We start from the raw sequence: 27,300 nt of genomic DNA on the forward strand, positions 1-27,300 counted from the left end.
TCCCTCAAGATCTATTTACCAAAATCTTATAATATTGCGGCCCGTGTGCTAGGCCGTGTGACACACACGGTTGAGACACACGCCCGTGTCTCTGCCCGCGTGAGCAATTCGAAGCATTCTGTTTCTCAAATTTTAATATGTAAGGGACACACGGCCAAACCACACGCCCGTGCACATGGCCATGTGTCACACACGGCTGAGACACATGCTCATGTCTCTTCCCGTGTGGACAAAATAATGCCATTTCCAAGCCTTATTTCTCACCCAACCTGGCATCAACCTATCCACCAATTTTTGTACCATTACAAGTCACGATAAGACCTTCAATGCAAGCAAATTTCAAGTTCAATACATGTCATAACATCCCATTTATCTAAGTATTTAATCTTATACCTAACTAGCCATATAAACATATAAGTATATTTATGTAACTTCCATCATTCAACCATTTCAATACACACATCAAGCATGATAAGGTCTTATATAACTACATCAAAACATGATTAACACTAGTCATTCCAATGGCTAGTTACAACCAAAACATTTCATCATTATGCCTACTTAGCTTATACATGCCATTATACCAAAAGTTAACTTGCTTTATATATCGAGAAGTCCGAGGGATAGTGTGATGTGTCTTCGACCAAGTTCCAACCTTCACAAGCTTTCGAGTACTATAAAATAGAGGAAAGAAAAACTGAGTAAGCATTTAAGGCTTAGTAAGTTCGTATAACTGGAAATTTAACTTACCATTCATTTTCATTAAAATAAACATATAAATGACATCGAAGCAATTTGGATAAGAGCCCAAAACTCAACTTCACTAATCATGTTAGTCAAGTAATTCACATAAATATCAAGAACATGAATGAGCTCATCATGTAATAAATTTCATATACATATGCTTTTCATATCATATTTCCATATAATATATACATTTCCATGACAAATCATCTCAAGTTCAGTTTAACCATATCAGAACTTTTCTCGTTAAATTTATTTGAAAGATCGATGGATACACATGTAGTACACTCGAGGTGTACAATTATAATCCGTCAATTCATATTCAGGGGTACTCATTAGAGCACATAATCAGGAAGCACACTCTCTCGAGCAATATAATAGGAAGCTCATGTGAGCCATGTAACAGGAAGCTTATCTGGGCTATAACAGGAAACTCATAAGAGTTTAAAATAGAAAGCTCATGTGAGCTTAACAAGTAACTCTGCAGAGTTATTATCAGGGAGCTCCGGATAGCCATATGTAACACCCCCAACCCGTATCCCTCGCCAAAACTAGGTTACGGAGCACTACTGGATATTACAGATCAAACAGACAGAAATCTCAAACATTTTATATCATCAAAACAAGTCATCAATGCATCATTTTAATCTAAATTATAAACTCTCAAAAATAGATCTTATAACTTCATATTACAATCAAACCACAAAATAACTAATATTTAGACACTCTAGGTACATGCCGACACAAAGAAATAAACATCACCATATTTGAGTTCAAGATCGTTGTTGGATGCTGAATCAGCGATCAAACTTAAGTACTTAACCTGCGCACGGAAAACAAAACCGTACGCTGAGTAAAAACTCAGTGGTATTTCTATAATCCGAATATTTAAAAATAAAATAATAAAATATGTATAATAAAATGTCAAGCACATTTGAACATTTAAAATCACACAATACTCGATTTTCATCACTTGCTATATATAATACCTTTCCATAATTTATTCATGTATCATTTAAATAATGACACTATCCATTCCACAATCAATTTATGAGTATATAACTCGTGTATTCCATGTATTTACAACATATTTCACATTCTATTTTCAGTTTACTATCTCATATTCTTATTCTTAGCCCAAAGTAGATTTTATAGAACACACCGGATATACGGAACATATGCAGAGGTGCATTATTATGCACTAATAAACAGAGAGCACTGACGTGCTAGTAATCAGAGAGCACTAACGTGCTAATAATCAGAGAGCACTGATGTGCTAATAATCAGAGAGCGCACTAAGGTTCCTTAATGGCATGCCACTAATATCGCAGTAATTCTAAATTCTGTCTACTTGGGCATTAAAACTGAATTTTATACATATAAAAAATAATCTAATTATCATATTTGCACAATTTCACATTTACACATATATATTCATAATATATATATATTTCAATTTAATTCAACCAATATAATTTCATCACATACCAAAATAATTCATTTCAATTGTAAAACATAATAATTCTCACCTCAATCACTTACCATAACATTTAATTAAAAATACAACAATTAATAATTAGATTCAAATTATAGAAATACAAACCAGGAATTCCGAGCTATTCGATGTCGACTATATTTTTCCCCTTTTTAGTCGAGAATTCCGATACGACGCTAGCTACGGAATTAAAACAATTAAAAATCATCAATACAACACCATTCAATCTCACATTAAATATTTCAATTTTTACTCAATATTTTCCAAAATTCCAATTTAGTCCCTAAACCGAGACTAACTTTTATTCTCAAAACTAATTTCATATTTTCATTCCATTCCCACTTTAAACTAATTTAACTCTTTAATTTCACCATAAATCCTTAATTTTGAAATTCTCTCAAAGTCCCTATTAATTCAAAACCTATAATTTATTTTACAATTTAATCCATTTCTCTATTCTAACTTGAAATTTTATCAATTTAATCCCTAATTCTTCAATTAATTCAACATGAACAACATCTAAAAATTTACTAACTTTCAAATTTTCAACTTAAATCGAGTAGTATTTTGTTCTAGGATTCCAAAAACATCAAAATTATAAGAATAGGGACTAAATTGACTTACCAATCAAACCTTGAACCTTGAAATCTCAAATTTTCTTTCTTCCCTTCCCTTTTTCTTTTTCTTTCCTTTCTCCCCTGTTTTCGTTTTGCTATTCTCTTTTTCTATCTTTTATTTCTTTTATTTAATTAATAATAATATAATAAATAAATATCTTTTACTTAATTAATAAGTATTTACATATATTAAATACAAATGTATACATATATTTATTACACATTTATTTATAATTACCACACACTTGTCACTTTTTATGGTTTAATTATTAGTTTAGTCCTTTCACATTTTTCTATTTTATAATTAACTTTCACACTTAATTCAATTTAGTCCTAATACTCAATTAACTTTAATTTAACTAAATTCACTTAACTAAAATCCAATTGGTGATATAACTAATTCTATAAATATTTTTAATAAATATTTTTACGAGTCCGTTTTACCAAGACGGAGACCCGATAATTCACTAATTCAAAAATATTTCTAAAATCACGCTTAACTTATAATTATTAATTAATAAATTTTTCTAACTTTTTCATCGGATTTAGTGATATCAAATCACTGTTCTGACACTATTGAAAATTGGACTGTTACACCATATACCATAAAGTTCAAGCGAACCATATCAGGAAGCTTACAAAGAGCCTATATCGGGACGCTCATAAAGAGCTGCCGTATATCCGCAATACATGCAGGATCAATACTGATCATATAACAAGACGCTCACAAAGAGCTGTGGTATGTTCGCAACACATGAATGATCAATACCGATCGGGATGCTCACAAGAACCATGTAACGGGAAGCTCAAGAGGGCTTATAACAGGATGCTCGTAAGAGCTATGGTGTGTCCGCAACATATGCAGGACCACAACCAATACGGGAAATCCTATATCCATCGAGTTTCATTTATTCAAACGAGACTTTATACTTATCAATCATTGTCGGATATGTAAATACTTTCATATACATGACAATAATACAAACACATACATACAATTCAATTAACACATATATATTCTCAATTTAGTTATACGAACTTACCTCGATAATTGTTCGTGTTCGTAGGCTACTAATTTGATACTTTTTATTTTCCTCGATCCAATTCCGAACTAGGTTTATCCAGATCTATATGAGTAAATTTAATTCATTTTAATACAATTCACATTCAATTCCATCCAATTCACATCCTAGGAAAAATTACTATTTTGCCCCTATACTTTTAATAAATGACGATTTTGTCCCTAGGCTCGGAAAATAAAATTAATGCAATTTAATCATTATTCCAAGTCTAACTGAATTTTTCATATAACACTAACAGTCCATATATTTCACAAAAATTAGAAATTTTCCATGAATTTTACATATTTATAATTTAGTCCCTAAATTTTAATTTCATGAAAATTTCCTTTACAAAAGTTGTTTATCTATCAACAACCTTTCATTTTCTACCATAAATTTCAAAATTTAAGCATACTCATCCATGTTAAAATTTTAAAACTTTGATAAATTTTCAAATTGATCCCCATAATAGATAGATTAAGTTATTACAATCTCGGAAATATAAAAATTACTAAAAACGAGACAAGAATTCATACCTAATTGAACCAAAACAACTTGCTTGAGGTCACTTTCTCTTAACTAGGGTTTCCATGTATTTTAATTTGGGGAAGATGATGAAATAAGATGACATTAATTTATTATCATATTTAATTATTTCAATTTCCAATTTAGTCCTTTTCTTTTTCTAATTTTCCATGGATGAATCATCATAAATATCTACTAACTACTCTTAACGGTCTATTTACCTTATAAGGACCTCAAATTTTTGAATTCCATAGCTATTTAATCCCTCTAGCTACTAGAATTCAACTTTTGCATTTTATGCAATTTGGTCCTTTCTATAGAATTAAACATATAATCGGTAAAATTTTCATAACAAAATTTTCATATGTCTTTCTTATCATAATGTAGACCATGTAAAAATCTTAAAATAATTTTCCTTTCGGGCTCGGATTTGTGGTCCCGAAATCATTGTTCCGATTTCATTGAAAATGGGCCGTTACAAAAAAGTAAAATATAAAGTAAAATTAATATCTCAGAATTAATATTACAATCAAATAAGGGTAAATATTTGGTGTGTTGGTAGTGCACTTTTTTATTTTACAAGCAGCTTTAAAAAATGTACACATGTCTTATTTTTAATTTTTTTATAATATTTTACTATATAAAACACTTGTCAGTCTCTTAATCATGTTTATGGAGTCTAAAAAATCTACTTACAGTGTACCAAATAATTTCTCATTAAATATTTAACATGTTTGTACATGAATAATTATGAAACAATAAACATAAAGTAAAAGAAATAACAAAAATAGCATATAATTATCATTGCTAGCTCAAGTGATATTGTAGTTAATTACCCATAAGTACCCTATATGCTACACAAGTTCAAAGCTCATCAAGAACAAATTTTGAGATTTCCTTGGTGGGTAACCAGGCACGTTTGCATGGTCTACCTTATTAGACACCGAAAAGACACTCTCACTTTATGAATTTGTTGCCTCTTTAGACACTAAGGTTCTCATTAGTGTTAGAGACAACCATCGGCGAGGAAATATTGACCCATTAAAGGGTCTTTCTACTCCCATTGGACAATACTTTGCAAATTTCTCCTGACAAAGTCAACCTCCCTTAACAAGGCCTTAGCTTAATGACAAGGTTAAAGCATTAAAACTTTAAGATCTCAAGTTCGAGTCTTACTCTGTGCAAACCATGTATTGTTCTGAATCAATATTTATTCTTGTTTATGATCGCCTATATGTGGACTTTGTATATATTGTTTTGGTATAAGTTTGGATATATTTTTATTATCAATTTGGTCATGCTTTGTAATGATTAATTCTAGTTATAGTCATTTTGATGTACTAGCTTCTAATGGCACATGTGTTGCATGTGATTTCACGTATTTAATATTTAAGTAATTTTTTAAATATTATATTCTTAAATTTCAATAATTAGCATAAAATAATTTTTATTTAAATTATTGAATATAATCAAAACACATTAACTTATTAATTCAAATATTATAATAGAAAATTTTCAAACCATAATTAAAACATTTTTAGTATATTCAACATACAATTTAGTTTTACTTTATGTAATTAATGCAAGTAATATTATTAAAAAATAATAACTAATTAACATAATTAACTCTAATAATAAATAAGTTATAATTAAGATGCTTAAAATTCTATTAAAGTAATAACTCAATTTTACCTCAATAAAATCAACACAACTTTAAAAAAATAGCACAACTTCTTTTTTGTATCAATTTTTTAATTAATAATTGTAATTATAATTATAATTACCGCAATTTTATCTTATATTTTATGCTTAGAGTTCTGTTTAAGTGAAATCTCTATTTTAAAATTAGTACAAAATTTTTAACTAATAATTGTGAATTAAATTATAATTATTTTTAAATGTATAGTTATTACAATTTTTTTTAAACTATAATTATTTTAAAAAAATATAATTATCACAACTTCTATTTTACTTCAACTTTTTTTTATTTTTTAAACATAAATTTAGTAATATGATGAAAAATACGGTGTATTCTCGTCAATTCAAAAGTTTTTCCAAATTTATGCTTTTATAAATATTATAAATAGATTATAGATTATTCATAATTGCAATTATGATTGTATGTGTAAGTTCAAAAAAGTTACATACATTAATTGAAAAATACATTATATTTAACATATGATTTATTATATTATAATACAATACAATTTATAATTTTATTTAATAATAATTAAAACTTTAATAGAAATAGAGAAATAAATTATATTTGACTTCAATTAATTTTAAATATTTTAAAATTTATATTTAATATTTTCTACAAATACATAAATACTATACATTTTTATTATATAAGGATATAAATAATTAAATTTAAATTAATTTTTTTAATATGTTGATGAAAAAATTTTAATTAATTAAAAGAATTATATAAAAAATAAAAATAAAAACCCCCAGCGAAGCGGGGAGGTAAATTCTAGTTATAATTTTATTGTATCTCCATTTATTTTATATTATTTAATTATAAATTTATTTTATGATAAAATGCTTAAATAATAATTTAATATAATTAAAATCATAATTATAATTAATTCTTTAAATCCCGGATGTAGGCGGTTTCAAAATCTAGTAGAATTTTTGTCGAAGTAAATCTATCTCTACGTGACAAGTTTTACATGGCATAGGAATTCAGTTTGTTTATGTCTTTCATGGCGTCTATATATATATGCAACCAATGCCTGTTTAAGGTATATGTGAGTTTTGTGAGAGATTAACAAAAGCAAAAAGAATTTCTTCCCGCCCTATTTGTTGGGTCCTAGCCATGTCTACCCAAACTTCCGGCAGCACCGCCCCTTCCAAGCACTTCGACATGAAAAAGTGGAGTTCGGTTGCCTTCTGGTCCTGGGGTACCTAACCCCCTTTCTCTCTCCCTCCCCATCTATCTACCATAGATATATATTGTTATTATTGTCTAAAATTTTCTTACACTGGTTTGGTTGATGGATTGCAGATATTGTCGTGGATAATTGTGCGGTTTGCAGGAATCACATCATGGATCTCTGTAAGTCCTTGTGTTTAATTTTCTTTTTCCTTCAAATTTTGATTCGTTTAGTTTACGGATTTTTTTTTTCTTTGGTTTTATTAATTTCTTAATGGTTAATTTGGTTGTTCAGGTATCGAATGCCAAGCCAACCAAATACACGGTGCCGATAATGAATGCACTGTTGCGTGGGGTATGTTTTATTCTGTATGGTAGTGTCTTAGTTTCATTGTTGGGGATTATATATTTGAGTTTGCAATGTGTATAACTGTATATATTGGCGAATCCTTAAAAAAGTTCTGCTAGGGTTACTATTTTACTAACATATAATCTTGTTTGAATTGCATATGCGTTGTTTACTTTGGGCACTGGTGGCTGTCTGGTACCCAACACAAGGGTTGAGCTTTAGAATCTATTTTTGAACTAGTTTTTTTGTTGCTGGTTTCTTGAAGTAGAGGAGCGAATGTTCTTGTCTCTGGGTGTAGGAGATAAGAAATCATGACTAAATTTTGTGGAAACTATAGTGATTTCATGAAGTAGAGGAGTGAGTGTTCTCGTGTGGATGACAATAAAGTGATAGTAAACTTGTGTTGCAAGTAATAAAATAAAGAAGATTTAGATAAAGAATTGAGGCATGAAATCACTTTAAATTTGTTTTTAGGATACACAAGTTTCATCCAAGAAAATTTCACTTAATACATAACTTATGACACAAGTTACATTTTTCCATAATATAACTTTCTTCTACTACAACCATCTTTAACGGCATTAATATATTTACTTGTCAATGATGTTGTTTTGCTTCTGGGATTTTATTTATTTATCTTACATATAAACTCTGTGCGTGCCAAGCCTAAAAATTTGGGCATACTTGATTCAATATTTAAGCGCTTTATGTATTTAGGTGCATGCAACCATGCATTCCACTTTCACTGCATCAGTCGATGGCTGCAGAACCGGTCAGTGTGTCCTTTGGGTATGCTATTTGCCTCCCGTGCTTATCTCGCTTGGACATTTTGCCTCATCCCATTTTATTTTACTGCATATAGCATTGATGTTTTCATTGTTTTGCTTTTTGCAGATAATGCTGAATGGGAGTTCCGAAAGTATGGTCGCTAGATCTTTTAGGCTGCTACCACTTCAACTCGTAAAAGAAGGTTCCTCATATTTCTTCAGCTTTCTGATGATTCGACCGGAGTTGCTTGTAATTTCTTTAGGGCGAGTGCTATGTTTTTTATTTGCGTGGATTAAGTTACATTTTAATTCTCATTCGATTTACCACCTTCTACGTTCATGTTTATTTATTTTTATTTAGTTTGCAATTGGAATATTTTATATTTAATATATTAATCTCCAATTCAATTATAAAATTACAGAAATATCATTTCTTTTAAATTATAGTTAATATTATTATGATCACACTCATTCTTTCATACTTTTATATCATGGATCTAATACATGTTTAATAATATTAAAATACAATGCTGTTATCACTCCGTGTCAACAATTTTATAATTTAATTGCAATTGTGATACTAAAAAGAAAATACTAACATAATATAAATACAATAATGATTAAACCACAAATTGTTGAGTAAGAGTAGTGCAAGAGGATTAGAATTTTAGTCTAACTAAGTCAGCTTTACGCTCGAAAGTGAGAATTCACAAAATAAATTCTCTAAGGCATGAAAATAAAACGGAAGCTAGACATCGAAATAAACCAAAAGCAAAACTCAGAAGACAAAGAAGAATGAATTGGACAGAAAAGACACAAGAAAGTAATGCACATAAGGAATTTGAGTAAATATTCTCAAATATATTTAATAATTATGAATAGGATGATTAAAAAGGAAAAAATGTTTTTATTTATAATTGAGCTCCTCAACATTTATGAATTAAAGCTTATATACAAGATTAGGGTCTTAAGGGATTTAAACTCTATACAATCCATTTGTTTCACAAGTCGAGTCAATTCAAGTAGATCAAATAAATCTATTTAATTAGTTAACTTTTATGAAATGTTTTGTGCATTTATCACGAGTTTAAATCTATGACCCATGACATGTGCACGCGGGCTTTAAGAAATATAATTATTAGGGTAGTAATTTCACCGTCTTCTAATTACAAAAAATTGTAATTCCCTAGATGCCTTTGGTTGATAAAGTATATGTGATGTTTGGTACAACATATTATAATTATAGAGTTGCATAATTTATATTTTAAAAAATTATTAGTGTGATAAAAATAATTTCTAAATAAGTAACAAAAATTAAAATCAATTCATCATATGCATTATGCTAGTTTAAAAAAGTAATTGATAATCCAATCACGGATAAAACTTATAAGAAAAATAAGCATCATGTGCAATTTTATTTAATTTTTTTGTTATAACTTTGTAAAGCACACAAATTATTTTTATAATTAATTTTTTATGATTTATAAAATAAGATTTTTTTACCATAGTTATATCAAACACTTATACATGTTTATGTGTATAATATAATTTCTATATTTTTATTTTTTAAAATTAAATTTGGGTGTAATTACTTGTTGAATTATTCCAATTTTCACCCTATTCTGAGAAATGAAAAGTGTAATTGGGGTACTGCAATTACACCTAATTTGGTGAGACTTAGTAATTACAATGATTACCCAAACACGCCACAATTATATAATTATAAATAATTACATCCAAATCTAATTATTAAGTGACTTTCCAAATTTAACCTAAAGTTTTTCTTGGAAGGCACCGATTGCATGACCACATTCAAGTTAACTGAAAAGTGTGAAAGGGATCGAAAGTACATCATCTATGAACTTTTCCAGACTCGTTAATTCTAATTCATACACTGTCATGTCAATGTCGTGCTTGTTAGTTTGCAGAGTCTGGAAGAAGCAATAAAACTGAAGAATCCGTATAGATCTAGCTTTAGACCTGAAGTGATATTATACCAGCAAAATGAAGAAAACAAAAAGCAGTACATTGGAGACGTTTCAACATGGTAATTTTCATTCATCTTCATTCCTAGCAATTATGGAAATGAAACTACCCTTCGGCTCAAGTGATGAATTTAGGCCCATGACTAGGCTGCTTGTGAGTTATATGTTAATGTACTGACACTGTCTGAATTTTCTATCCACATAATGGGTCAATATTTCCATGCATGCAAAATCTGATGTCAAGATTATGCTCCCCTTGCCAGTTTTACCATACCACAAAACAACATAAACCAACAGCTCTGATATTGAAACTATGGGCGTCTTTACTCTCAGCCTCCCGAGTAAATACAAACGCTTAAAGCATTGTTGATGATTTGATGTTAATAGACATGTTGATTATGGCTACTGCTGTTTTTCGGGGGGCCATTGGAATAATCCATGATATCTACAGATAAGGTACATCGCTCAGTTTTGTACTCCAAGGATCCTGTTGAATCTTTGGGGTTTTGCATTTTAGTCCTTCCAGAATTCAGATATCTCTAGATTGTTTTTTTTTTGCTTGAGAGGATGCATTTGAGGTGTGTTAGTTTATCAATGAGCCAAATGTCACACAGGGTGCACTTCAACCGGTTAAGTGTGAAACTACCTCTAAACAAGTTCCCCATTAAACCAGGGAACTAAACAATCTTAAGAGGTAATGTGGCCTAATCCTATTGGTGTGTGAGCAATTTTTTATTTTTTATCAAAAATATCAGGCACGACTATGGATCAACCTGTCATAAAAGGAAAAGGCCAAGATATATATATATTTTTCTTTTTTATTTGATTTGATTTTACATGTTGGTATTTCAGACTGGAACTAAAGTTCCAACTGGTTTCATATGCGCTGTTCCAAGTCATAATAATATGAAATGAAAAGAGATCATGGACTTAATATTTACCAAAGGGAATGGCCATCAAAGAACCTTTCCGGCTTTTTCCCTGTTTTATTTCTTGTCGGATTTGATCATGTTTTCAAACCATTGAAAATAATACATATATATATTTGGCTGGATATGTCTGGAAACTTCAGTTATCTACCTGGAAAGAGTTATGGCAGATGGCTATTATAATCTGCAGCAACATTTGTATTATTAGAACGAAATTACACAACATGAATCTTAAAGATATTTCCTTTGCTTCTAGGAAATTTCCTCTCTTTTTCCCCTAATGTGTGTGTTTACCTTTTATGCCAGAATTTATTTACACCCTTTCCACATAAGCCATTTTTCACAGCTGTCCAAGCTGAAAATTGATTCACTAAACATTACCATTTTCATAAAACATCACATGATGTAAGATTCTTTACCAAATATCCTAAAATCAAGACATACCAAACTGTTATCTTCAAATATTATCCCCAAGATTCAAGAATATAGAAGACTAAAACAACATAGGCTAAATCAAAGTAACTCTCAAACCTGAAGCAGTCATCATATACACACACTCAAAACACCATAAGATAGATTAAATTTCATATACCCAAACATTTGAGCCATAAAGACCCTTTATATATGTAACAATCAATCTGATAGGTTTCTTCTTTTTTGGTTTTTTCCTGATACATTTACCTTTTGTTGAGATTTAGATAGAAAGAGCTGAGAAACAACTATCGGATCGAAGAAGAGAAGGGCGTTTGACTCCTTCAAGTCCGGGCAATACGCTACTTGATTTAGTCCTAAGAGGTCTGGGCGAATCCAAGCTTCGTCGAAGAACTCTTCCCATGGCAAAAATGGGGTGCTCTGTTTCATCTGAAGGACTCCACGCCCTGAACTTATTACAGAAACTGATGTGACGATCCAATGCTTCCTCGGTGGAGATAAGCGTTACGGATCTCACAACCTCATCTTTGACCGCCTCGATGCAGAGCCCGCAAATCCAACGGCCCTGGTAACGTTCACGGACACGCATGATATAAGCAACGGTGCATTCCTCGGTGAAGCCACAAGAGTCGCATTTAACGCAGTGAGTCTCGAGGGGGGTACTCAGTTTGCTTGTTGGGTTTTGAGTGTCTGAACCTGAAATCGCCATTGCATGGAACCAAACATTGAATGCTGTGTGTGTCTTTTTGCTCTGTAAGTTTTTTATATATTGTGAAGTGAGTGGAGCAGGGGAGTGAAAGAGATATGCGCCATGTGGGTGATATAAAGAGAGACAAATCAAAGCTGAAAAAGAAATTAATACACACAGTGCTTTCTATGTTTGTGGGCTGTGTCATGGGTTTTACATCAAACCAGGGTTAAGATGTGGGCCTTTTCAATTTTTGGCATTTACTAAATTATGGATCCCCATTTACTATATTTTAACATATTTATTATTAATAATGATGAAAGAAAATTTAGGGTTAGTTAGATTTTAAACCAAGGGTGATTAGATTAAAATACCTTTTTCTTTTTGTAGTAGATTAGATTAATGTACTTCCCATATTGAAACGGTTTGGTAAACCACCCAATGATTGATACTTACTTTGTGCACTGGGTTGTGTGATTTTGTAAGAAAAATCCTTTCATTGACAAATTCCAAAATGCCCTATACACCTCAACTTTCAATTTTCCAACCCCTCCAAACGGGGACTATATCACTTTTTAATTCCATTTTTTTAAAAGGGTTGTATGGTAAATTTACCCCTTTTTGCCTCCTCTTCCTCTTACACCCCTCTCCTCTCATTTCAGTCATATCTCATTGGCTGAAAAATAAAGCTTACTGTTATATGTCTGTTTTTTTTAAATATTTATTTATTTAAATATTTTACTATATCTTATAGGGTATTTATCAATTCATTAACCTTGTTTGTCAAGTCTAGAAATTTCAATGTACTAAATATTTCCTCTTTTCAAGAATAAGATAGAATTTAATATGGGTGAACATTTGATCGAATCGAGTGAATAAATTTCGAGTTAAGAAGCTATATTTTATCCATTTGAAAATTTTCATGTTAGAGGACATATATTTGAAAGCTCTTTGAAAATAAAATAAGAAAAAAAATTTTAGTATGATAAACTTGAATCGTTACTTTATTTATTTAGGTCTCAAAATTATTATTTTAGACAAATTTTTAACTTTTCCATATATTCTTTAGAATTTTATAATTTTTTAAAAATATATATTTTAGAATTTCTATAAATATCTTAAATTTTACAAATTATTTTGTAGTTTTTGTTGAGAGAGCCTGATTTGTTCATTTTCAAAATTAATAGGGGTCAAAAGGGTATTTACACTAATATTTTATTTGAGTTATTCTAAATTTAACTTAACTCGAAACTTGAATTACTTATTCGAGTTTATTTGAAAAAATCAATTCGAGTGACTCAAAATTTAATTTTTTTCGAATTAAATCTAATTTTACTCACACGTAAATAGAAATAGTTGAGAGAAAAACTGCAATGCTCGGAAGCACAGCAGCAGTATAGAGGCATGCATGATTTTACAGCATATGCAGTTTCCATGTTCGTTAGGGCTTGTTAAAAGTAATTAATAACTTGAGTAGGAAGAAAGAAATTTATCAGGAGAAACAAATAATTAACCAGCTATTTTTTTGTAATCATATTCGGGATCCAACAAAAATAATATCACGGCATATAGGGCATCATTGCATAGAAACGAGGCATGTGCAAACATTTGTTTAGTTGTGATGGGACAAAAATGTATCACTGGTGTGATAGTTGTGGCAGAGATTTCGTTATGAAAAGGAAGACCCATTTCACGGTTTTCAGGTATTTATGCAGCTAACAGCTACCGCTAAGGGAATCTTTTTGCCATTTCACTGCAGCCCCTGCCCTTTATGGACTGGCGCCATATCATTCTGGACCTCAGTTTTGCTGCTTATGTTTAACAATTATGGGTAATTCAATTCACAATTACTTGGCTTTTAATTAATTAAAGAATATTAAAAAGAGAAAGAGATTCAATGATTGATCCACCATGCACCACGGCTTTTAATTTTGCCTCTCTTTTCAAATAACTAACCAAACTGTCTTCCTATCTCTCTCTTTTATTCTTTTTCTTTTTTCAACTTAGTAAATGCTTCCCGTAATAATTTGGAAAAGAAAGGTAGGGTTTTGGGTTTGAAAGAGAAATTTTCCTTTTAAAGATTTGATCTTCTTAAGCTTTTTCTTTTCTTTTGGTGGGAAAGAAGTGGTTTAAACTTAGGAGGGTTGAATAGCAAGCTAATGCCATTTGTTTGTAAAATTGGAATTGAAGTATTAAAGAAGACTAAATTCAATGTCTCGGATTGGCCATGACGATAGCTTTCTCTACACTTCTCTTGCTACCTATCTTGGCAGTAAGTAATCCCTCTCCGTTTAAGATGTAGTAAAATTAAGCCAATGCAATTGAAGTTTTTGATGTTTTATTTTGCAATATTTGATTATTCCACGTTCCCCTTTTTCCCCATTTTTTCTTGGATGTGAGGTTTTGATTTGTTTAATGGTACTATTTGATTCTTGTTTACGTACTTCACCATATCGGGTTCCTTCCCTTGGTGAAGTTGTGTTCTTGGATTCTCTTCATTTTTGTTTCTTTAAGAATTGGGAGGGGTTGGTATTGAATTGCATGTCCAACTTGTTGGCGTGAGCTTGGAAAATAGACAAAAATATTTATATTTCTCTGACAAAAAGGTACCTCAGGGAGAGTGAGTTGGTGGTGTAAATTAAGCACTGGGTTCTATTATATATGTTTTCAAATCCCTTGAATGTTTGTTTATTGTAGTTATTTTGGCTCCTTGCATCCTCGTGTTGTAGAGATTGGCCCCTTTTTAAATAACTTTCTGTGATTCAGATCTTTAATTATTGGTGAACATGGCTAAGGAATTTTATATATTTTGCAGAGAAACTCGTTGTGTTATTGGGAGATGGCCGTCATCGTTTGGGGTTACTGCGTTCTTTTGATCAATTTGGTAGTTCTTTGCTCAGTTGTTTTCTGTTTTCTTTTGCTTCTTTTGTTGTGAATGAATCGGTGATGTGATAACCTTCCACATTGGCAGCTAGTATTGTTCTAGAAGGAGCTTGTGAGCGAGTTATTGTGGGTGATTTGTACTGTGACATACCCTTGGGTCTAAATATAATCCGTAGGGAGAATGTGGTCTTAATAGGAGAGATGGTATGCTGTTTTATGCCTTTTTGTTGGCTTGAGGAATTGGTTCTCTTATAATGCTATTTGTTACACAGGACATGGAAAAAGAGGAGCTTCCTTCACATATGACTGCTGTATCCACGGTTGAGATTAAAAGGGTGAGCACATTCTTATTTCCTGCATGTTATGGAGACTAGGTGGATGTTTCCGCTTACCATAGGCTTCCTCACATTTGTTTTCATCTGGTTTTGGTGATGATTAATTAAAAGAGGGATTTCAGAAAGATGGTCTTAGCTCCCTCTATAGTTAAGAATTTTTCATTATGAAATTCCTCTTGTCAATGTTTCTTACACTCTGAATTTGTGTTTCTATCCATTTTCCAGGCTCAGAAAGCAGAGAGGGATGCAACATATCTGAAGGGCTCTATGAAAAACATAATGGAGTTCCTTGGTATTGATTAACATGTCCTGCCATTTTTCTAAAAGTTTCACATCACGTTCGTGGCCTAGAATTTGAACGAGGGTCGGTAGGCATGAAGGATTCTTACCGAGGACAATTTCCTTGCACCTCCAAAAACATGGGGTATTAAACACATTAGCAAACAGAACTATGGTAAAGTTTTTCAGTGACAATGAGTTTAGGGTCTTGAAACATTTCATTTTTTAGTAGAAATTGTTCAAAATTGGTCCAGTCTCTTGCCGGTTTCACCTTCATTTTACTATGTAACATGATTAGTCATGTTTCATGAATCATTAGATGCTCAACTTTCCTCAGTTTCTATTCTAGTGCTTTCTTAGCTTTGCTGCTTGATAATGGATCACTAGCAAATTTTCAGGGCACGAGTTTCTTATTAATCTCTTTTGCCATGTATTACAACATACATAGCAGAATGCAGTCGACAGTACAGCTAGACTAGATCGTTTTTAACCTTATACTAACACAGCAGAAGATGGGAAAATAAAACCGATTCATGATTGTGAGATGAATTTGTGAAGCTTTGTATCAATCAGGATAAGTGAGTAAAGAAATGAGATGCTCATGTTTGGGGAAGCGAGTTACAAGCTCGGATCGTTTTGCCAGCTCGAAGTCTTGGAACTGGAAAGCAGGTGCACAGGTGCATCCTACAAGTGAATAATGGCTCTCAGCATCCCTTGGATCATTTTTCGTCACTGCCCCATCAGTCGAAATGTTGAAATCTTTTGTTGGAAATGCACCAAACCAAACATTTGGAGGCACTGTGTACTGCACCTTCTGATTATTCAACAAATCAGGTCCAAGACATGTTAGTTTTACTTGCCCATCTTTCTCATCCAGCTCCAAGACCTGTTTCAAGTATGCTTCATTAATTACCCAGAATAACAAGGACTTTGTCTATAACCCCAAAAAAGCTTATATTTCTTACATAATTCATATCTTCATCAACATAAAATTAAGAACATTTCAAGTTACCAATTGGTTCCATGTCATTAGAAAGGAAAACTGTTTTGGTTTGAACAAGACCAATGCAGGCCATTACCGTAAGAGGTTCTCCCAAATAAAAATGCCAGGTCTCAGCACAGGGTATACGGTGAAGGTGAGACACGCTCCCAGCCGGTAACAAGAAGTAAATAGATGTGCTAACGGCACGATCGACTTTGTCTGCGGTGAAGATACTGTCATGTTACAATAGGAAATACTACCACGGAAGTAGTAAATATTTGCATACATGAGATTTAAAAAAAAAAAAAAAAAAGAATTATTGCAAACTATCAAGAAACCAGTTTTCATTAAAAATTTCACAACTTTCATGAATTGCAGACATGGGCACAGCTATTTAAGCTGAAACTTGTAGGTAAACAATTCCAACCAAAGTTTATTAGGAAGGTGCTTTAAGAGTGTAGAGCATTCCATTACATACTCTCTAAAGGGTATGCAGATAATCAAAATCTTTTGCTTCCCACTTCCCATCAAATTAATGAGTTCTGGGTAAAAAAGGGGGGGGGGGGGGAAGTGAAAACACAATCAACTGGTATTTTTTTTTTTTCAATTTGATGGTCACAATTGGTTTGAATACGTGAATGATAGTGAACAATATATAGATCAGATGGCATCAAAAAAGAATTGCTTAAAAAATAAAACAAGAAAGTGGAACCCTAAACCAGAAAAAAAACCTATAAGTTACCCAGATCCAAAGACTTGATCTTAATCTACTGCAGCAGAAGTGAAAAAATTACAATCAAAGGAGAAAAAAGAAAAAGAAGATAAGGCATGTAGACAAGGTGCTTACATTGAGGAGGAAGTTGAGATGTGGAGAGCATAACAGAACTATCCCTAAAAGTTTCAGAAAAGAAGCCACCTTCAGGGTGGGAAGCCAGATTCAACTTTGTTGCAATCTCTGATGCAGAAACCATGCTTTTTTTTCCGTACACAGCTACACACTGGACTTCTTAACTTCACAAACAGACAGTGTTTCACTCCAACAACATACTTGGGTTTCTCCCTTTTTTCGGTTTTGGGGATGATGATCCTTTGATATTCCTATGCCGATCTTTGTCGCTTAATAGCAAATTGGAAAGTCAAGGCTTACCTAATACCTTACCTAAAAGTGGGATCCACACATATATATTGTTTTCCAAACATGTTAGTTAGATAGACCTGGAAATCTTTGCCTATCAGAGATTGTTGGGCTAGATTGGATTCTATGGCTACAAGGCTTTAACCCACTGATAATATGCAATCGAATTCTTTCAATTGTCATCACATATGCACCTTTAACCATAAACTACTCTATTAATCACTAAATTACAGATAACTTTTTGTTTTAATTATTCATTAAAAAAATTATAATTGGGTCATTGAACTTATTATTTAAAAGTTTTTACTTAAGTCACTAGATTATTAAGTTTTTATCTTTTTAAAAGTTACACCAACGAGCTCCAATCAACAATTTGACGATCGAAATAGCAGATTAGTACCCATCGACAAATAAAAAAATATTTTAGATTCAAGTCAATTTGATGATCAATATCAAAGATCGGTGGAAAAAGCTATTTGGATTTTAATTTACAGATTCGCAACGTCTAAAATTATTTCGTAAAAAAATTTAAACTATAAAAAAGAAGAGAAAAAAAAAAGCTTCCGATTGGTGTAAGCGGTGCGAATAGAGAAAATCATATCGCACCAAATTTTAATAACCCTACAACTTAAATAAATTTTTTTGAATAATTAAGTGACCAAAACAAAAATTTACCTAAAAATTAAAATTAAAAGTTGGCTGGGGCATCAATTTGGGGTCTATACGATAATTACATGTGGTATGTATGAAGCATAAAAGGAAATCAACAATACATCACTATTTCTGAGTACAAATTGAGGTGTCTTCCCAAAAACCAAAAGGGAAATAGACAAAAACATGACTAAGATTACATCCTAATCATTCTTGAAAATACTTCATTATCCTAACTTTTAAACAAATCAGATAAAAGTAACAAAAAAAAATATAAAATGGCTTAATTATTGGTAACTAAAGAAGATGCCAATGACAAAATTTTCTTTGGCTTGATCTTCAAATGCTTTTCCTGTATTTCTTCGACGGAAAACCGGAAACAACGAAGCCTGGATCTCCATCTTTTCCGGCAACTTCAGCTACTCTTTTTCGGTCTCACCTACGTGCACTACGGCAAACAAGGCCTGTCTTGGGATTTAACTTACCTCTTCTATCCTATTAATGATTTCGTTCATGTCTAATCGTTTATGAGGGTTACTTTCAGCGCAAGCAGCTCCGATTTTAAGGACTTGAAGCTTTTGATCAACTGAACCTGCATTGTTCGCTATCTCAGGATCAATCAATTCTTCAGCTTGGTTCTGTAATATTGATAGTTGGACCGATTGCACGATATCGATCCCACCTTCGCCATGGCTTAGATATTGTGAAGGAAATTTGCCTGTCATGATTTCCATGATGATAATTCCTAGACAATAAATATCTGATTTGGGGGAGACTTGTCGGTACTGGAGATATTCAGGGGATTTGTAAGCAAATAATGCTTGGGCGACATTGGTGACGTTTATCAATGGTTCAAAGGCATAGTCGTTTAGTAACGGATCGTAATTATTAGATAAAAGAACATTGCTGGATTTGAGGTTTCCATGGGGGACCTCGTATGTTGCATACTCTGTATGAATGTAACTGAGTCCTCGAGCGATCCCTTTGATGATCTTTAAACGAGTCGGCCAATTCAAATTAGCATGAACCACGTCTCGAGTACCATGCAAGACGTATGATAAACTGCCCTTGGGCATGTGTTCTGAAACAATAAGCTTCTCCTCTCTCCTAAAATGGTAGGCTAATGGCGTCAAAACATTAGGGTGTTTCAATTTCCCGAATCGTCTCATTTCAGCATCGAACTCATCTTTATCCAGCCTATTGATCCCTCTCATTCTCTTCACCACCACGGCCAATCCATTCGACAGTACAGCCTTGTACGCAGAGCCCAATACGCCACTACTTCCTAGCACCTCCGCGGCTGCCTTCATCAAATCCTGCAACCCCAACTTACCTTTCTCATCATTCACCATTACCAAGTCAGCCATCGCATTCTTGATGGTCGGCTGCGACGCCGTCGAGTCTCTCTTCGACCCAGATCTGCCCCTCCCGCTTGAATCGACAGACAACCGGTGGAAGGATTCCGGCGGTAAATGGGTTGGCAGCAGCTCGTCCCTTCGACGTCCCCTTGGAATGCTTAATTCTTCTTTCTTCCTGCGCTGTGTGGAAACCATGGAAGCTACCACGAAACACAGTACAATAAATAGGGTCGTGGCAGCAAGCATTGCCTTGCCATGGATTCGGTTTTCCTTTAGGAATTTGCTTGACGGACTTGGAACTGGCGGCGGAGCTCCTTGACAATCTTTCGGCAGCGGTTTCCCACAAAGTCCTACGTTTTCTTCAAATGAAGCGGCGCTGAAATTATAGAAACTTTCCGGGATTCGACCTTGTAAGTTATTACGAGTTAGGTTAAGGGATCTAAGAACATTCGGAGTTTTCAATGGTGGGATTGCTCCGTCAAACTGATTACCATCTAAGTGGAGTTCTAAGAGATGGGGTAATTGCATTAAAGACTCAGGGATACGGCCGGTGAATTGGTTTTCATTCAACCAAACTTTCTTCAAAGATCTCATAGACGAAAAATAACCACTCGGTATATCACCGCTAAACTGATTATGAGATAAGTATAAAGATTTTAAAGCGCCGAGTTTATTGAAGTCCGGGAATGGACCTGTAAAAAAGTTACTCATTAAGCTAATGGATCTCAAGTCACGAAGTTGAAGCAAAGGTTGAACGTCGACGGTTCCGGAAAGGTGTAAATTTGTTAAATGGAGGCCAACAATGGACTCCCCGGAACAGATGACGCCGACCCATTTTTGCAAGCAAGGAGAGGAACCAGGTGCTGGAATCCAACTATTCAAATCACCTTGTAGGAAAGATTGCTTGAGCTTAATCAAAGTGTCAGCATCAGATTGAGAGAAACAAAGAGAGGGAAAAGAAAGGGTAATTAGAAGGGAGAAGAAAAGGAAGAAGCGAACAGCGGTCATTACTGACCGGAAATAGTAAAGCTCCGGATAGAAACGAGCCGCTGCTCGGAGAAATCATGTGGTTCTGTAAGTTATTTTTTGAGAGGTTGTGTTTGCGGTTGCTTAACTCTGGGCTGACAAAAGGCAAGTGTGCCATGCCGGTAAACTGTATGTGGCTTTGAGAGGAGACATTGAACGATGCAGATAGGTAGCGTGTTAGATTCGATTCTAATAATAGGAATTGGAATAGAGGTTTGAGATAGGAGGAGAGTTTACGGGAATGAAAGGAAGAAAGTGAGGCCTGCAAATCGTTTTGACCTTGTCAATGTCAAGGTTAATGCATTGCTTTGCCATTGATATTTTGGGTTACACCATTAAAGATTTAACTTCAATCTCGGACAGGGAACAGACTCCGTGTAATTGCTATAAAATCTAATACGTTGGACATCTCCTTCAAAACCCATAAACGAGCATGAATTACAGCAGCAAAATGTCCCTGCAATATAATTTTCATTACGTAATGAACACAATATGATTGAAAATACATCCTAAATCTTTAATAATCTGTAGTAATTTCTAAAACCTTAAAAAAAGCCTGTCATTTACTTGTTAGCTTTTGATGAGTATAACTCACCTGCTGGTTTTAAAATTCCTTTCATTAACTAAACACGATTGATACACTTCAACAAAATCACCTACTAACACAATAGATATATATATACATATTGCTTCTCATTGCCGTGAAAGAGACCTCAGATTTTTACTTCTTTCATGTGAAGATCATCGGCAATGAAATTACATAAAATAAACTTTGAATAAATGCACATGCAAAAGGGAAATATCAAAGTTGTAAAGTGAACTATCATCAGGTATAGGATCAAGGGCTTTTCCTTGTAAGTTAATATAAAGACACGTGTCATAATTAAGCCAAGCAGCACATGGTAATTCCGTACAACCTAATGCCACCCAAATCAATAAATCTTTGCTGAGAATATATGATTCTTTCTCTCTCACCTGCACCATTACAGCCTTCCCTTGAAATGCACTCCTCCATCTACGAACCACCGATCCACCAGCTACCGATTGTTAACATTTCACCCATAAAAGAGAGATACCCTTTTGCTCTTTTTTCACTCTTCTTGTACAAAAGATTCTCCTTTTCTGTGTTTCAATCCCAACTGCCGAAGACTGGTTCTTGAACCGAATTTCTGTTAACATTAAAAAAGAAACCCAGAAATGGTGGAGACATTGCCGGTTGGGCGGTTTCAGTTGCAACAACAAAGGCTGGAACTTAAGAGATGGATTCCGGCGTTTCTTTCTTCGCATAAAACGCTCTTTGTTCTCCTCTGGATCGCAGCTTTCGGTTCGGTTTTTTTCTGGCAATGGAATATCGGTGGGAGTGGGTTTTCGATATTCGCCAAAGTTGGACCGGGTCGGCCTATGCCCAAGATGCGTCCTTTCGCGTTTAATTTGACTGATTTCGGTGGGGTCGGGGATGGGGTCGCCGATGAAACGGCAGCGTTTGAGAGGGCTATCTTGGCGATTTCCAAGTTTGGGAAGAGAGGTGGTGCGCAGCTCAATGTGCCGCCTGGGAAGTGGCTTACGGCACCGTTTAATCTTACTAGTCATATGACTTTGTTTCTAGCTGAAGATGCTGAGATTCTTGGAATCCAGGTTCGTGTTCTTCATCTTCTTTTCCTTTAGAACTTAGTATCATTTAAAAATGGTAATTAAACAAGCTATGTCACACAAATTATTTAACATATTTAGTTGTTGTATAGGTTATGAATTGTGAGAGAAATTTTAGTCGTCTTCATGCATGTAAAATGGTGTTAGTGTAAGATCGATATTTCCCATTTTAATTAACTTTTGGTGGCTTCACCTTGTGGTTTGTTGTCAACAATTACAATGTCTGGTATTATAACAGGAGGAGAAGCGGTGGGCTTTAATGCCTCCATTGCCTTCATATGGGTACGGAAGAGAGCATAATGGATCTCGGTATGGGAGTTTAATCCACGGCCAAAACCTCAGAGATGTTGTTATAACTGGTTAGCTTATTAAACCTGCCCCTAATAGCCTGCAAGGTTTTTAAGTCATTTTGTAATATGTTCGTCTTAAGTTGCTTGAACTTGAAGTTTTTAAGTCATTTTGTAAGATTTTCATCTGCATAAATCGTTTGTTGCTGGCTGAGTCTAATTCTATCGTTTTGTCTTCTCAAATAACAGGGCATAATGGTACCATAAATGGACAGGGTCAATCATGGTGGAAGAAGTATCGTCAAAAGCTACTCAACCACAGCAGGGGTCCACTTGTGCAGATAATGTGGTCTAGTGACATTGTAATCTCTGATATAACCTTACGCGATTCTCCCTTTTGGACTTTTCATCCATATGACTGCAAGAATGTAACAGTCAGGAATGTTACTATCCTGGCTCCCATATTTGAAGCCCCAAATACTGATGGAATTGATCCTGGTAAGTAATCCCCAGTTATAAAACTTAAACTTTTGTCTATGAGAAATTTCGGCAGCTAAGGCTCTAGATACACATACAAGTCACTGATACAGAATTCCCCTTAATAGTGTAGTTTATGATTTGGCCAAGTTAGTTAGCAAGCTTGGTTGATAATCTATGGAATGAATGTTATTGCATATTGAGGAACAATTTGTGGTTTGTCGGAACTGCAAAGAAGCAGGAAGCTGATAACTTAGATGTAGAATGTATAAATTAGTATTCTGAACCAAATTCTGTGAAATGTTGGGGCAAATTACTTCGAATTTGCTTTCATTCTTTTGTCTTTTATCACCTTTCCCTTTCCCTTCCTGACGTGTACAAGGAAAATTAACATTGTGTACACATCTCTGTAAATGGGGTGAACATCATCAAATCACCAGCCAGCTCCCGTGTACACTACATTTCAGCTTGACGAGTTGCTATGGAAAAAATATATATTAATTCATTCTGAATGTAAATAAATGCAATTCATTTATGTCGTAAACAGATTCATGTGAAGATATGGTAATAGAGGATTGCTACATAAGTGTTGGTGATGATGCAGTTGCAATAAAGAGTGGCTGGGATCAATATGGCATAGCTTATGGACGACCCTCGAGAAACATTCTTATCCGAAACCTTATTATCCGCTCCATGGTCAGGTGAAGGTTCTTAAATTAGATTTTCTCCATCATCATGAATATTCTACTGCCCGATTGATTACACTTTGTGTAGTTAACAATTTCGGCATTGAAAGATAGAAACAGAAGTTGGTTTTTTTATTAAACCAGTTACAATCTGTTAACTTCTTGGCTCTTCAGATTCTAACTAAAATCTGCCTTGGCTAAACCATGCAACAGTGCCGGCATATCAATAGGCAGTGAGATGTCTGGTGGGGTATCTAATGTGACTGTGGAAAACGTCCTTGTCTGGAGTTCTAGGCGTGCAGTTCGAATCAAGACTGCTGCTGGAAGAGGTGGTTATGTTACAGATATAACCTATCGAAATCTTACATTTGATAATGCCCGAGTTGGAATTGTCATCAAGACAGACTACAATGAGCACCCTGACGATGACTTTGACCGAAAGGCCCTCCCAATAATAAGGGACATTAGCTTCACCGAGATACATGGTCACGGAGTTCGTGTACCTGTTAGAATACACGGAAGCAAAGATATTCCCATCAGAAACGTGACGTTTAGGGATATATCTATTGGGATAACATATAAGAAGAAGCATATATTCCAGTGTGCCTTCGTTGAAGGCCGTGTAATAGGGACCATCTTCCCTGCTCCTTGTGAAAACCTTGATAGATACGATGAGGAAGAAAGACTCGTAAAGCTCTCTGCGGCCCAGAATGTAACAGATATAGATTATGACATATGAGAAAGCAGGTGTTCACCGTCAGCCAGCCATTCTTTCCGGGATAAAAAACGCTGTAAGTCTGTTTGTAAACGATAATTTTGCAAAACGATGGTGGAGAAGAAGAGTAAGCATGTTTTATTTCTTTCCATGCCGTTTTTGGCTCCACTTTTATAACTTCTTTTTGATTCACTGAGTTGTGTACAGAAATTTTCTAGTAGTTATATATGTTTCCCTCAGCTTACTAAAATTCAAGTCATAGTATGCCTTTCTTATGTAAATTGGTAAGTAGTACTTTCAAGTTCAGCGCTCAACAAAAATTCAGTTTGCAATTTGATATAGGGATAACGTAACTTTTTACTCTTTTTCTTTTTCTTTTTTGGTACATAGGAGTGGTCCAAGACCGTTTTAATGAATAACAAGCCTAGACCTAGTTACATCAATCATGCCTCCTGAATAATCCTTGGTACGGTGAATTAATTTAGTGACGTCAAAATGCCCAACTTGTCAAAAAATCCGCACACATATTAGCTTCACGATAAATATAAACAAGACTATAATTTTAATTGTGGCGAAGCAGCGCTTTACAATTCTGGATCACAAAGGGGAGAGGATCATGTTGTTGCAAGGAGTTCAAAGAGTTCAAAATCTTATTAACAGCCACAGGCGAGTCTGACTCGATAACAAGATTTCTTTTGTCATGTTTTCAAGCCAGATGAAGACCATTATAAAAAGCATAAAGCTCAGCTTTGGTGATGTGCACATGTCCTAATTTCTCAGTAAAGCCAAATAGCCAAGTACCATCAGTGTCATGACATAAACCACCCATAACAAGATCTCAAAGATTCAAAGTATCCGCGTTCATTTGGACTCTTGTCCTTGCCTGAACTTGAAAATCGTTATTCATTTAAGTTTATTATATTAATAAAATCTTTTAATTATTTATTTAATTATTGTTAATCGAATTGATTGAATGATAATCTAACTTGTTTACCCATAAATTTAATTATTAAAACATTCAACATCATCCAACTTTTAGAATTTTCAAGACGTGAACATTGGGAGTGTTTTCTCCCGATACCAATTTGATATGAGATAAGCAGTAATGGGGTAATTTAGGTAGTTTGGTAGGCATATAAACGCAACTGTTTGGAGAACAAATTATTTTAGTTGGGACACACTATCTATTATAATACAACTTTAAGGAACGTACGTTTGGGTACCAAAACCATTTTACATTTTCTAAATCCACGATTTTATTTTATTAAAAGCACAGGGTAAATTATCTTTTATTATTTATTTATATATGAAAGGAAGGTCCAACGACTTCCTTTCTTTTTAAACCTGTACTCATTCGTATTTTCTTTTTACATTAAAGTTAAATTTCAATTTTTATTCCTCTATATGTTTTTTACATTAATAATATGTAATTATTAAATAAATTTAATAGAATTAAGTTCAACAGTTGAATTTAAATTTTTATATTCAAAAATTTTTTAAAATAAAAGTAAATAAATTATATTCCAAATGAACACAACCCACTTATTGTATAGTAATTTAAGAAACAAGGTTTGATATTTTTATGTTTCTGCAAGAACGTGGTAGTTTATTCGGTGCATGCAATTCCAATTCTTCGGTGGTTTAGCAATAGCAAACACAATCATTTCATGTTAATGATAGAGTAAATGTGCACTACAAGTTGTTTAATTGATTAAGGGTAAATATAATAAGCTCAAGGGCAACCCCCAAAAGCAAATCAACAAGTTGAATGTTTATCAACCATTATAATCTTTACTATTTACGAACTACAATCATACATTTATTTTTTGAAATGTCCTACACTATCTTATGTTTATTTTATTTTATTTATTTGAAAATTCAAATGGAGAATATATTTAAAAACATAGTAAATTAACAATATTATATATGCATATTCACTCATTTGCAATCACGTTATTGACACAAATGCGATGTGACTAAATAACATTAACGATCGATTGAGTATTAACTTGATTGGTATAAGTATTGTTGTTAGTGTAAGAGGACATAAGTTTGAGTGAGCTGAAGCGTATTATTCTCTTAAGGGTTGGGAAGGAGGTATAAGTAGCTCCAAAACAGATATGATAAAAACTTATAATGAGATTAATGTTAAAATAATAATAATACCACTAATAAATCTCTCATGATCCAATGGCTTGCTTGTATACAACATTGATTTAGCAATCCAAATTGGGGGGAGGGGGGTTTATCTGTGTAATGGTCTAAATTCAAAGGTTATCGGAACAGTGGTTTCGTAGCCACAAATCCAATTTAACGATAAATTTATTTTAATATTTTTGCATGAATATTGATATGATAGGAAAATCGTA

The 27,300-nt window shown here is 33.4% G+C and overlaps 6 protein-coding genes across 7 annotated transcripts; 3 read left to right on the forward strand and 3 right to left on the reverse strand.

Annotated features, from left to right (window-relative positions):
• The first annotated feature begins 7,155 nt into the window (after positions 1-7,155).
• Positions 7,156-8,823, forward strand: LOC107903283 (RING-box protein 1a). Its single transcript, XM_016829310.2, has 5 exons — positions 7,156-7,345; positions 7,450-7,500; positions 7,613-7,672; positions 8,384-8,455; positions 8,561-8,823. The coding sequence occupies exons 1-5, from the start codon at positions 7,261-7,263 to the stop codon at positions 8,596-8,598; spliced, it is 306 nt and encodes a 101-aa protein (XP_016684799.1). The 5' UTR covers positions 7,156-7,260; the 3' UTR covers positions 8,599-8,823.
• Positions 8,824-11,907: 3,084 nt separating this feature from the next.
• On the reverse strand, positions 11,908-12,925 carry LOC107907094 (uncharacterized). Its single transcript, XM_016834308.2, has one exon. It carries the CDS (start codon positions 12,486-12,488, stop codon positions 12,042-12,044), a length of 447 nt encoding a protein of 148 aa, XP_016689797.1. The 5' UTR covers positions 12,489-12,925; the 3' UTR covers positions 11,908-12,041.
• Positions 12,926-14,333: 1,408 nt separating this feature from the next.
• Positions 14,334-16,221, forward strand: LOC107907093 (sm-like protein LSM1A). The gene is made up of 5 exons (XM_016834307.2): positions 14,334-14,739; positions 15,283-15,351; positions 15,439-15,554; positions 15,623-15,685; positions 15,911-16,221. The coding sequence occupies exons 1-5, from the start codon at positions 14,679-14,681 to the stop codon at positions 15,986-15,988; spliced, it is 387 nt and encodes a 128-aa protein (XP_016689796.1). The 5' UTR covers positions 14,334-14,678; the 3' UTR covers positions 15,989-16,221.
• A 134-nt stretch (positions 16,222-16,355) lies between these two features.
• LOC107907092 (uncharacterized) lies at positions 16,356-18,249 on the reverse strand. The gene is made up of 3 exons (XM_016834306.2): positions 17,794-18,249; positions 17,044-17,165; positions 16,356-16,850 (listed from the first exon to the last, which is right to left on the reverse strand). The coding sequence occupies exons 1-3, from the start codon at positions 17,915-17,917 to the stop codon at positions 16,530-16,532; spliced, it is 567 nt and encodes a 188-aa protein (XP_016689795.1). The 5' UTR covers positions 17,918-18,249; the 3' UTR covers positions 16,356-16,529.
• A 451-nt stretch (positions 18,250-18,700) lies between these two features.
• Positions 18,701-21,540, reverse strand: LOC107907091 (pollen receptor-like kinase 3). The gene has a single exon (XM_016834305.2). The coding sequence runs from the start codon at positions 21,096-21,098 to the stop codon at positions 19,209-19,211; it is 1,890 nt and encodes a 629-aa protein (XP_016689794.2). The 5' UTR covers positions 21,099-21,540; the 3' UTR covers positions 18,701-19,208.
• Positions 21,541-22,079: 539 nt separating this feature from the next.
• On the forward strand, positions 22,080-25,232 carry LOC107907090 (probable polygalacturonase). Of its 2 annotated transcripts, none has more exons than XM_016834304.2 (5): positions 22,080-22,751; positions 23,005-23,125; positions 23,303-23,551; positions 24,135-24,231; positions 24,430-25,232. In XM_016834304.2, exons 1-5 carry the CDS (start codon positions 22,314-22,316, stop codon positions 24,953-24,955), a joined length of 1,431 nt encoding a protein of 476 aa, XP_016689793.1. In that variant the 5' UTR covers positions 22,080-22,313; the 3' UTR covers positions 24,956-25,232. The 2 variants fall into 2 exon arrangements, with proteins under 2 accessions (XP_016689793.1, XP_016689792.1); XM_016834303.2 differs by having other exon boundaries at positions 22,081-22,751; positions 24,078-24,231.
• The last annotated feature ends 2,068 nt before the right edge of the window (positions 25,233-27,300 follow it).

This window comes from Gossypium hirsutum, chromosome D05, assembly GCF_007990345.1.
Source record: "Gossypium hirsutum isolate 1008001.06 chromosome D05, Gossypium_hirsutum_v2.1, whole genome shotgun sequence".
NCBI classification, from domain to species: Eukaryota; Viridiplantae; Streptophyta; class Magnoliopsida; order Malvales; family Malvaceae; genus Gossypium; species Gossypium hirsutum.

Excerpts from the sequence above, each read along its gene's own strand:
- LOC107903283 (XM_016829310.2), top strand. The coding sequence starts at position 7,261 with ATGTCTACCCAAACTTCCGGCAGCACCGCCCCTTCCAAGCACTTCGAC. Across the intron at positions 7,501-7,612 it reads GAATCACATCATGGATCTCT|GTATCGAATGCCAAGCCAAC; the intron begins GTAAGTCCTTGT and ends TTGGTTGTTCAG. Across the intron at positions 7,673-8,383 it reads TGAATGCACTGTTGCGTGGG|GTGCATGCAACCATGCATTC; the intron begins GTATGTTTTATT and ends TTATGTATTTAG.
- LOC107907094 (XM_016834308.2), bottom strand. The coding sequence starts at position 12,488 with ATGGCGATTTCAGGTTCAGACACTCAAAACCCAACAAGCAAACTGAGT.
- LOC107907093 (XM_016834307.2), top strand. The coding sequence starts at position 14,679 with ATGTCTCGGATTGGCCATGACGATAGCTTTCTCTACACTTCTCTTGCT. Across the intron at positions 15,352-15,438 it reads GCGTTCTTTTGATCAATTTG|CTAGTATTGTTCTAGAAGGA; the intron begins GTAGTTCTTTGC and ends CCACATTGGCAG. Across the intron at positions 15,686-15,910 it reads CCACGGTTGAGATTAAAAGG|GCTCAGAAAGCAGAGAGGGA; the intron begins GTGAGCACATTC and ends TCCATTTTCCAG.
- LOC107907092 (XM_016834306.2), bottom strand. The coding sequence starts at position 17,917 with ATGGTTTCTGCATCAGAGATTGCAACAAAGTTGAATCTGGCTTCCCAC. Across the intron at positions 17,166-17,793 it reads ATCTCAACTTCCTCCTCAAT|ACAAAGTCGATCGTGCCGTT; the intron begins GTAAGCACCTTG and ends TCTTCACCGCAG. Across the intron at positions 16,851-17,043 it reads ATTTGGGAGAACCTCTTACG|GTCTTGGAGCTGGATGAGAA; the intron begins GTAATGGCCTGC and ends TACTTGAAACAG.
- LOC107907091 (XM_016834305.2), bottom strand. The coding sequence starts at position 21,098 with ATGACCGCTGTTCGCTTCTTCCTTTTCTTCTCCCTTCTAATTACCCTT.
- LOC107907090 (XM_016834303.2), top strand. The coding sequence starts at position 22,314 with ATGGTGGAGACATTGCCGGTTGGGCGGTTTCAGTTGCAACAACAAAGG. Across the intron at positions 23,552-24,077 it reads TACTGATGGAATTGATCCTG|ATTCATGTGAAGATATGGTA; the intron begins GTAAGTAATCCC and ends TGTCGTAAACAG. Across the intron at positions 24,232-24,429 it reads ATTATCCGCTCCATGGTCAG|TGCCGGCATATCAATAGGCA; the intron begins GTGAAGGTTCTT and ends ACCATGCAACAG.